At 37.1% G+C, this 11825-nt stretch overlaps 1 protein-coding gene across 2 annotated transcripts in view; it reads right to left on the bottom strand.

Annotated features, from left to right (window-relative positions):
* Positions 1 to 11825, bottom strand: part of LOC141398713 (neurobeachin-like) — a 906809-nt gene that overhangs the window by 276242 nt on the left and 618742 nt on the right. Inside the window, exon 3 of one of the 2 annotated variants that reach the window (XM_073976293.1) lies at positions 127 to 1053. The exons of the other annotated variant lie outside the window; for it this stretch is intronic. Within the exon in view, the coding sequence (XP_073832394.1) occupies positions 979 to 1053 (75 nt within the window). The 3' untranslated portion in view covers positions 127 to 978. Of the gene's footprint in view, positions 1 to 126; positions 1054 to 11825 lie in introns of those variants that run through there. 2 annotated transcript variants of the gene reach the window in all.

The following is an 11825-nucleotide window of genomic DNA, read 5'->3' as shown; positions in this document are numbered from 1 at the left end:
TTTTAATATGTTATGTTTTTATTTATTTATTTATTTATTTATTTTAAATTTCATATTTTATATTTTATTTTTTTATGTTTTATATTTTATGTTATTTACTTTATATTTTATATTTAAAATTTTATATTTTTTTATAGTTTATATTTATTTTTATTTTAAATTTAACATTTTTTATTTTATATTTTATTGCTGAATATAGACTATAAAAACTGACGTTTTAACCTAAAATAAGTTCTTCCCACGTAGTTCTGTTGTTAATGAAATTAAGAAAAAAATTACCATCAAATAACACCTTTTCTTTTCGTCCTTTCAAATTATTCCAAAAATCCTTTAATGGAAATTTGCTTTGTAGAACTTCTTAGAAAGCTTTGATATTTGCTTTGTTTTTATGATATTAATATTGGAAATTTTAGACACAACTGCAATGCAAAACAAAAAAGAGAACACATTAATCAATATTGTTTTTCTTACCGAAAGCATAAAGCCCCCGTAAAAGAACACTTTGGCTTAGGAATCCCAAAAGTATGCCATAAAAAATCCCTAACGTGGGTTTGAGCAAACATGACCATTACAAATATTCGTATATACAAACGAAAATTCTGCTTAAAATCCAAAACACAAATTAGAAGAACAAGTGGAAAAAGATATCTTAGACGAAGACGAAAATGGGCCATAAACACGAAAAAGGTTGAACATGCCCAAATATGTACTTGACTGTAAACATAAAAATTTACTTACTTACCCAAACCTTATAAAAATAAAAACATTTCTTTATGTAATGCTCTCAAAGAAAACAACAACAACAACGAACATTAAAAAGTTATGTTGTTGCTGTCTAGAAAGCTCTTACAATAATATTTTATGGCCAAAGTCTAAGATTTTTCTTAGCATCCCAAAAACCTTTGGCCTTTGTATGACACGTGACTTTATGCATCTGCTGAGCTATTAAAGTGTTGTTGTTGGCATCCATCGTCTTGTTCAATGACATAATGTTGTTGTAAAACATGTAATAACATTGTTTATTATAAGACATCGTAAGATGTTGACACTTACCTGTAATAAAAGTAAGAAATAGAAATTGTTTAGTATTTGCTTTTTTTTTTGATATAAAAATTGATTTTAAATTCAAAGCACACAAATCTCAAGTAATAAAAAAATTTGCAAAATTTGATAGATGATAACTCTGGATGTAGTAAAATGTATGTATGTATGTATGTATATTTTATGATTTTCCTTTGGATGGATTAGATTTAGTTTTCTTTGATATGAGATATAATCGCCTTCTCTTTGCAACCTTACCTAAACCACTTTGATGCCCTCCCCACATTCACAAAAATGTGAGGGTGGGTATAAATTCATTAATTTTTTTGTTAAGTTGACAAAGATTAAATTTTATTTCGTTTGCACTTTTGTTTCTATCCATACAAATTTCGATACTAATGCAATTCAGGTGTTATAAACAATAATTACCATAACATGCAATTTCAGAACATAAAATCATATATCAAATATATAATTTTTGAATATATAATTATAATCTCAACGAAAATAAACAATGCAATTCAATATGGCAACAAATACGCGTGCATAATTATAACACCAATACACACACACGGCAAAAAAATAACATTTCAATTTTGGCCATCACATATTTATAATTCTGCAGGTTTTCGCTGCTAAGCAAATCAAATATATAATTTACAATAAAGTTTTTTTTTTTTTTTTTTGAAAATAGGTTGTCAAAACTATGAATATCCTCCTTCAACAATGGAAAAATAGTATGGATCATGTATTTGTAGAGGTGATGGTAGTCAGTGAAGAGGGGGGACGCGACCACAGAAAAATGTGACAATGTAGCCAATTTACAATAAGCTTCAATAATGATGCGTTGCTATGTTTCATCTCTGAAAACACACACATCATCATCTCTCATTTATGTTTAGGTTTCTGCCAACCGGAAATCAACACAAAACAACCAAAAACTCAATTAAGCATAAATGTGTTGATAACAATTGCCGCATACAATGTTTCCGGTTAAAAATTATTGTGTTATGGTTCACTGACATGGCGAAGTATTTAGGGGCGTGTGATTTTTGGAGTGATATGTGTATGTATGTATGTATGTAAAAAAGATTTAAATATTTAAAATAGAAACCAATATATCTACGGCTTTGAAGAATAATTTTTTTGGAGGTTTCAGGCTTTGTTGTTGTTGTAACATCTGGCCCTTGGTCTATCTCCAGTTCTAGGGATGGGTTGCAACCACAAAGCTACTGAAGGAAGTTGGCTGGACATTTAAAAAGGTGAAGCGTGCCGTGCGGGCCTGTGCCGCATACTGGGCAGATGTTTTGCACGGTGTCATTGATCCTTGCAGGAATTTTGACGGCTGCAACATCCCCCAACGTAGTTGAGCCAAAACTATTCTGGTTGTTTTGGCAGCTAATGATCCTCAGCTGCGATAGATGGATACGTTCTCTACATTCACAAGATAGTTGTTTATGTCATATGCGCCTGCATGTGCGTGAATGCTATTCAAGCCCGCTCTATAGGCTTGCTAATCTAGGTGTTCTCTCTTGTAACCATGGACCTCTTTTTCTTGATAATAAAGATCACTATTGACATGCCTGGGTGGAGGTTCTATCCACCATATGGTGATAAGGATGGCTCCCGAGGATAACACCCGAGTAAGTACTGTAACGAGAGCATGTCATTGTGTTGCTGTACTGAAAGAATCGCTGTCTCTTCATGCGAATGGTGCACTGAAGTCGTGAGGAGGCACCCAGTTGCAGTTTTCAGGACGTAGTTTGGACAGGTTTGAATATTTGCTGAACATATGTATATTCGTGGACCACGCTGGCTCCGCAAAGCTTACCACAAAAAGGCGACCGGCTAAGGACTTGAGGACGTTGTTATTACAGCTCAGCTAGCCACAGATAGCTGAGGCCTGCGCGGACGACGTGAACTTGGTCGGAGTTATGGTACCATCGACCATTGTACTCAATTCAGTGCTCACCTCTGCAGTACAAAGGTGAGCAGAGTGGCCGTCAATTTAGTGGCGGATATTTGCATATTCCTCGCATGGAAAAGGTAGTAAGGTCAGTCAAATTTCATCTTTCACTAATGACATCAGTAGTGGGATTCTGTAACTCATTTTTGCTGTTACCGACAAAAATCGGTAAAATTAAATCGCAAAATTATGACTAAAAACATAAAGAAAAGTTGGCATCACTGTTTGTGTCGGTAGAGGCTAGCGACTACTTTTTATTCATCGTTAACTTACCGAAAAATTTCGTTAATTATCGAAATTATAAGCATTTTAATTTTACCGACAATTATCGATAACAGCAAAAATGAGTTACAGAATCCCACTACAGGGAAGGTACTTGACGACAACATCGTAAAATCGTCCGCCTACATCACGATCTAAATACTGGAGGTGTATAATACAGGAGAGGTAGAGGTTAAACAATATATTCGCGGACCACAGTGGCTCAACATAGCTTGCCACAGACCAACCTTTTGCCTTATATGTGGTCAACAAGGTTTCTTTATCAAGTGCCTCCGACTAAGGACTTAAGGACCTTGTTATTACATCTAAGCTAGCCGCAGGTAGCTGTGGCATGCGCGGACGATGTGAACATGGTCGGAGTTCTGCTACCATCGACCATTGCATTCAATTCAGTGTTCAACTGCAGTCCATGTGGTAAATAGAGTGGCCGTAGACTTTGTGGCGGATATTTGCATATTCCTCGCATGGAAAAAGGTGGTAAGGTCAGTCAAATATGAGTTCAGCCTTTCACAAATGACATTAGGGAAGGCACTTGACGCCAACATTGTAAAATCGTCCGCCTACATCACGATCTAAATACTGGAGGTGTATAATACAGGAGAGGTAGAGGTTAAACAATATATTCGCGGACCACAGTGGCTCAACATAGCTTGCCACAGACCAACCTATTGCCTTATAGGTGGTCAACAAGGTTTCTTTATCAAGTACCTTCGACTAGGGACTTGATGACCTTGTTACTACATCTCAGCTAGCCGCAGATAGCTGTGGCATGCGCGGACGTTGTGAACATGGTCGGAGTTCTGCTTCCATCGATCATTGCATTCAATTCAGTGTTCAACTGCAGTCCAGGTGGTGAACAGATTGGCCGTAGACTTTGTGGCGGATATTTGCATATTCCTCGCATGGAAAAAGGTGCTGAGGTCAGTCAAATAGGAGTTCAGCTTCTCACAAAAGACATCAGAGAAGGTACTTGACAGTTAAATCGTAAAATAGTCCACCTACGTCACTATCTAAATGCCGCCTGGAGACCGACCTATCGCCTTATATGTGTTCAAAAAGGTTTCATTATCAAGTGCTTCCGGCTAGGGACTTGAGGATATTGTTCCCACATCTCAACTTGTAGCAGATAGCTGTAGCATGCGTGGATGACGTGAACAAAGTCAGAAATCTGCTATCATCGACCATGAGATTCAAGTTAGTGTTCACCTCTGAAGTCTATGTTGTGAGCAAAGTGGCCGTGGATTCAATGGCGGGTATTTCCTCGCATTTAAATATGTGATAAGATCAGCCAGCAAGGAGTTCAGCATTTCACAAATGACATCAGTGAAGGTATCTGGCGCCAAGATCGTACAATTATCCGCATACGTTACGATCCCAATGCCGTCTGGAGGGGTTGGAGTACAGAAAAAGTAGAGGTGAAACAGTTCCGGAGATACCACGGCTTCTTGGGGAGCTGCCATTTTCACTCTAACAGACTAAAGGCCTGGGTACATAAGCTGCCTCGCCTAGTTGCCTTGCTTTTCGGCTTCATTTCTGACATAATAAAAAAAAAAGAATAAAGAAGGCCGAGCAAATTTCGAACTGGGTTGCCCTTTTCTTTTTTATTATTTTATCAGAAGCAAGCAAGTAAGCAGGCAAAGCAGCTTATGTACCCAGGCCTTTAGACTTCTTGTTTGTGAATTCCACGTACGACTAACTTCGACACACATAATGAATTGTCCAACGTTTTATACTTGACCGGAAGGTAGTCTGCTCAATGCCCCCAAACAGCAGTGTTTTTGGTTGAGTCCACGACTAATATATGTGGAGATGGCGTGCTTCGCTGTTGTCGTGCTGTGCTGCTTACGGAACCTATGCTGATGCTCAACAACGGGATAAATATTTCTGGTGAGATACTCGACTCCCGAAACATTCAGCTGCTACAGCATTGTCATGGATATTCCACCCAGGTCAAACGCTTTCGATGATTTAGCGTTCCTGAAGAAATTCACAACTTAAGCCATTGCAAATTGTTGTTCCTCCTCGGTTTGGAGAGATCTAATGCGACTTAGTACTCTTCACAAATTATCGATTACATCTCGTCAGATTAGTCAGCGTAACGTATCCAAATGTCAAATGTGACTGTGGCCCTATCTTCCTTCTTTCCAACGTTCGCGAGGGACTTAACCGTATTTAAAAATTCACTTATGCCGGCTCGAATTCTTTGCAATTCTACAGATGATTTATCCACTTTTTCCGTTTATGCTCACGGAGCTCCCTAGCTCTGAATTCACTGGGGTTGGTTCGACGAAACTGACACGGCCATTTCCTAATCCCGTCGCCTCTGCTGGGAAATATGTACCAGCATGTATACAGCGAGCGACTGCAGGTGTGAAGATGCTTGTAATGTATTTTCTGATACCCGAACATCAGAAGGGTATAGTATATCTCTAAAGCAGTAATTAGTTAACCCTCTGAATCAACTTTCCCATGATTGATGAAAATGCGCTGTTCAGGGGTGATTAAATCGGAGGGTCTGCATAGGAAGACATTTATGGTGGTATGACCCAAAAGAAATGACGGGCTACCAAAAACAAGCCATGCGAACAAACAGTCATGTGGCACTTGACCTATAGAAGGCCTCCGATACCGTCAGCCATGCCAAGCTGTTCGACGATATAAATAGGGCTACCCTCCAGCATTGTTTGAAACGTTGGATAAAGAAATATATGTGCGGACGCCAGTCATTTGTGGAATCCAGAAACAAGAAGTCCCGTAGAATGAGACAGGGAGTTCGCCAAGGCGGAGTGATATCTCCGGAACTGTTTAACCTCTACGTTTCTGAAATTCCACACCATCCAGACGGCATAGAGATCGTAATGTATGCTAATGATTGTACGATCTTGGCGTCGGGCCCTATCTATGTGCTAGGTTACATACGTCATAGGTTAAAATTCTTCATAGCTGTAGTTCTTCCATCTGATAAATATAAAAATATCAGTCAGGCTGAAATGATGCTGCTGATGGTGTACTGATCCAACCACTGGCTAACCAAAATTATTGGGTGTAACGTTGAATAGCATGTTTCAGTCGTCCTCGCAAGCCACAGCTATTTGCATTAGGGCCAGAAGTAGGAAAAGGTCATCAAGTCTCTGGCAGGTAGTGCTTGAGGTGCTGACAAAGAAATCTTATTGACCTCTTACAAAGCAAAAGGGAGATCTGTGGTAAGCTATGCAGCAGCATAACATATGCTATGCATATGTTAGCGCCGTGCAGTGGAAGAATATTCCAACCTGCCAGTATGCCGCCCTGAGCACTGCAACAGGGTGCCTCCTCATGACACCAGTGGACCATCTTTATGAGGAGACGAAGCTTTTACCGGTGCATCAGCACAACGGGATGTTGTCGACGCAGTACCTGCTTGGTTGTTATCGCAGTGAGAATCTCTGTCACGATTTAATGAAAAGGCTTCCCCACCAAGGCACGTCCGGAGAGATCTTCATGATCCAATGGTATAAACGAGAATCTCTAAACCAACGAATTTATCAGACAGGCTTGGATAGCATTCACACTGATGCAGTTGCGCAGGCAATACAGAGATACAGAACAAAAGAACCTTTGCAGCCAAGACAAACAAGAGTGATTTTAACCCAGTTAAGGTCCGGACGATGCAGCCGCATTGATTCGTATTGGGCCCGAATTGATACCACGATACCCAGCATGTGCCCGGCATGCTGGATGGGACCACACGACGTGCTGCATTTGTTTAGCTGCCCAGTTAATGTCATTCACCTGTCTCTTGATTCTTGATTTATGGACGCAACCAGTCCAGGTATCAGAATTTTTGAGTCTTGTTACAGAGGAATCAGAACCTGATAAAGGAAATAATATACAAACGTCTTCAAGAAAATATTTTTTTGGGGAACAAAACCGGTTGCTCCTGTTATTTGAGTTTTTTCACCTTATATGTGCATATAAATGATGTGTTTTTGTTAGAACCGCTATATCTCAAAAATGGTCCATTCTCCAAAAAATTATAAAGACTAAGTTTGTGGATAATTTTTCTGTCTACAATATTTGCTCTAGTCACCCACCGTTTTCCAGAAAAAATCCGAAAACCTAAACAATCCCAAATAACTGTTTTTCAACACAAGGGATTGATTGGGACTTTTAGGACATTGCTTCTAATGGCAAACCCTAGCTCTCCACCAAAATTCAGCTTAAGACATCAATCAAAAATATAATCAGACTTTGGATAGTTTGCCAGTTCTAGTTGCCAGGTGACGTCATTTGTCAGATTAGGTGAAACCAAGAAGATTATGATTATTTAGCGGGTGAAATAGACCATTACTTTTGTATGAAAAATAAAAAAAAAATATTTTTGGTCTGTATTTTATTTCTTGGAGGGCATATACCGGCAAAGTAGCCTACATATGAAAAAAGAACTACTGACCTTAACGGGCCTACTGCCGGGCCTAAGAATCGGGGTGCACTCACTCATTGAATAGAAGAAGAGTGATACGGTGCCAGAATCCACAAAGTTTTTTCTTACAATAAGTTTATTTGTTCTAGAAATTTTGATTTGTGATAATTGCCAGTGTGCAGTGGTGTAGGGTATCACATGGTCGGCCCCCTCCGACTATAGCCTTGGCTTACTTGTTTTCTTCTGTTTCTTGGAATTAACATAATTCTTTTGGCCCTGTTCTAATAAATACACTTTAATTTTTGTATCAAAGAAATACGATTTTTTTATAATTTATAATTTTCCCCATTAACCTACACTCTGGCCTTCAACGGCATAACAGATTACTTTGTTCTTTTAAAAATAAAACCAACCAACTAAATATTTTCCAATAAGCTCTTGTTGCCCCATATTTATGTGGATGTTAGCCTGAGGGCATTTATGTTTCTTTAGTTTCCGTTTCCTTTATTGATACACTTTTCTTTCCCTTCTCATGACACAGAGCCCCGCTCTTTTTTGCGCTTTTCTTTCCCCTTGGCTAAATTAATTACTGTGGCTCATAACGAACGAAAAGTTTCAACAGCAGAATACAAAATGCTAGCGATAAGGCTGTTTATGACGCTGTATTGGCTTTTATGGCATGCTTTTGCCCTCTCTATCCCTCATTCCATGCTTCCTTGCTCCCTTCCTTATTATATAATAGTTTCATTATAATACCATCTGCTTAATCAATTAAAATAACAACAACTGCAAAACTTTCGTTCTATCTGTATTAAAACAAAGTTTATGGAAACGCGAGCAGTAGTAGACAAGAACAACAACAAAAACAGAAAAGCTAAGAGAGAAATAAACCGCCACAACAATACATTACCATAACTTATGGCCATAATAACAACATCGTAAAATAGCACGTACTTCATTCATCTATCTATCCCCACCAAGCTGAAAGACTTATATATAGAATAATGAAAAAACACCACTACAATTAAACAGATAACCAAGAAATATCAAATGAAGTTCACGTAGTTTATGGGCCTTTGTAACATCAACTGGATTAAAGGACATTGATTTATTTACGAACGTAGTCCATTTTAATTAAAATGCCTCTTTACCATTTTACATTGAACTAAAATGTTGGAGTACTAATTTAGTTTTAGATTATCTTTTAAAATTATACATTGACGATTTCACGTTATACCACCAATCAACCAACTGTTTTGCAATTATTTACAGCTGGCAAAATACTCTCACAGGGGATTTGAATTAATTAAAATCACAACCAATTCTTCGTATAGCGAAAGTTTTAGTTCATTTGATCTTGAAATCGCACAAGGAAAACAATTAATTATCTGGAAATGGAGTGTAAACAGGAAAAGCTATAAATAGTCTTGCTTGAATAGAGTGTGTAGTTGGCTCAAGCGATTTTAAAATAAAATGGAATCATATTCTGCACAAAAAAAAATATAACAATAACACGAGTGGTGGACATACGCAGTGCTCGCCAAAGCATATTAACATTATATTATTACTAGCTTGTTTTATAGTCTTCTGAGTGAATTTTTGATAGTATTCTTGTACTTTCGAAGAATAAATAATGTTTTTTGACATCTAATTCCATTATAAACATTAATGTATTGTAGCGGAAAGGCGTACATACTTAATGTGTGTGGTAAATTGTCATCTGATGAGCTTTCTAAAAATTTTTAAAGTTTATAGAATCCACAGTTTCCAATGATACCGCCCATTATAACGTTAATAGATCAGTATTACTCACCCTGATAAGGGTTTTATCGCTACGATCATGTGATTTCGGCCTTCGACCATCTAGATCTTTAACAATAAATATGATAGGAGTATTTCTTGTCAATAGAAAACTCGAGATACCCGAATTAGTTAATTCGGTTGGAAAAGATCCATAAAAACTTTTTATCAACTAAAACATGGACCTGTCCATAGAGGAGCCGAAATAATAATTTGGAAAACGTAACTAATACCGTAACTAAAGTAGTACCGTAACCATTTATGGTCAATTATGTAAGAATTTAACATATGTTGAAGCGCATGTTTGGGGTAGTGTAACGTGGGAACTGTTGTTTTTCAACAATAACTTTGAATGCATTTCGATAAAAAGTACTGTTTTAGCACTACTCACAGAGCGATTAAAAAAAAATCTATGCGCGGAAAATGTGGCCACTTTTAGGTTAACAAATACGGAAACAAGTAAAAAGTATCAGTTGGAAGAAGCCTATTGATTTTGGTAATGGTCGGATAATATTCAGGGGTCGGAATGGGCAAGAAATTTATTTGGAGAAAAAGTCAACGTTTTATTACAAAGCGCATATCTCCGCATCTATAAGGGGTAAATCACCTTTACAACGATGTATAGTAGATTGTCGTAGGTTGTCAAACAACGAAGATATCGCAATAGTCGCTAATACAACCCAACTTTTCATTTTTGCGATTTTAATTATAATGACGAATATCACAGCTTCGGATGGGGAACTTCCAAAAACAAAGCCTTACTATGAAAGTAGAATATCGCAACTTTACAATAATGCAAAGTAGGTTGGCGTAGGTGGCCAAATAATGGATCCGGTCGGTAATACATCCCATTTTTCATTTTTTTTCAAAATCGCGCTACAGGTCGCAATTTTGGGGGTAGATGGGGGGCCCACTGAGGAAGAAGCCTATTGATTTTGGTTATAGTCGGATAATATTAAGGGGTCGGAATAGGGAAAAACTTATTTGGAGACAAATTCAAAGTTTTATTCTTTGTGAATATATCAGCATCTAGTAGGGGTATTTCAACGGCAAAGTCAATGGAAGAAGAAAATATTACCTTTACATTGGTGTAAACTAGGTTGGCGAAGGTGGTCAAACAAGGGAGATACCACAATTGTCCCAGAGAGAAAGATACATATTATGTTTGGTGGTAGTCGGATTATATTCCCTAAAAGAAATGTTTACCATTGAAAAGCTTATGCACAGGGGTAGTGGTGTAGGGTATCACATGGTCGGCCCCGTCCCGACTATAGGCTTTGCTCACTTGTTTTTTTATATATTTTGTAAGGGAGTATTTTTGCATCATCGCAAAGAGAACGAATTCAGTTCACGGTAATAACATGAAACAACTTATATTTTTTAGAATTATCTAAACATTCAAATTAAAACGGTCATATGTATATTTTGCGCGCAACTCACAATGGTGCCTCAGTGGACAATAATCTAAAAATGTGTTGTCAACTTTTTTTATCATTTTTGGTTTTATTTTATTGAGAACACTTCAAATAGGACAATCGTGAAAGAATTTTATCGATATGTAGTGTTACTATAAAGTTATAGCTCCTCAAACATAGTACATGAAACAGACATCCCTTTCGAATAAAATTATGCAAAAATTACATCCGACAAAATCCGATTCTTTGCGACACAACTACATCTTCATACACAGAGTGTACAAAAAATCCATGTTTCCTGGTTATGCCTCAGTTTACCAATTAACTTTATTTCACTGCCTCCTATTATTTTTGTTAAATACGTTGCAGAAAACACTTAACAAAACTTGTATCTGAAATAATTGTGCCTATAGTTAATGTCACTATTTTGACAGCAGGGGGATATTGTTGTTATATGTATGAATGATAAATTCAACCTACAAACATTTTAATTTTAGACATAGAGTATGTCACAACTTTTGAATTGGGAATTAAAGAGTGGCCATTGGCCTTAAAAAGTTTACATTGTCATGATAATGGATCTATCTTCATTTAGTTAGCATGTGTTTTCGGACATTTCACGTCAAAAAATGGAGATAGAAATCCGTTATTATAAACATGACAATAGTTTCAATTAAATTGATTTCAAATTCAAACCAACTATATGGCAACTCCAGGCAGGTTGTTAAAGAGGGAATATTAAAAACAATAGTTCCATTATATACAGGGACTACATCCAAATCTGAAAGAATTTGTGTTTAAATCGGTAAAATTGAACAGAGACTTTAGAAAATATCAAATATTAAATTTGAAGGCTATTAAATTAAAATTGATTGAGTTGTAGCAAAATCGGAGAATGATATATATGGAGGCTATATCA

The sequence above is a fragment of the Musca autumnalis genome, unplaced genomic scaffold, assembly GCF_047663935.1.
Source record: "Musca autumnalis isolate F117 unplaced genomic scaffold, ASM4766393v1 scaffold_3, whole genome shotgun sequence".
In the NCBI taxonomy this organism is placed as follows: domain Eukaryota; kingdom Metazoa; phylum Arthropoda; class Insecta; order Diptera; family Muscidae; genus Musca; species Musca autumnalis.
This window is presented reverse-complemented; position numbering and strand designations above follow the sequence as displayed.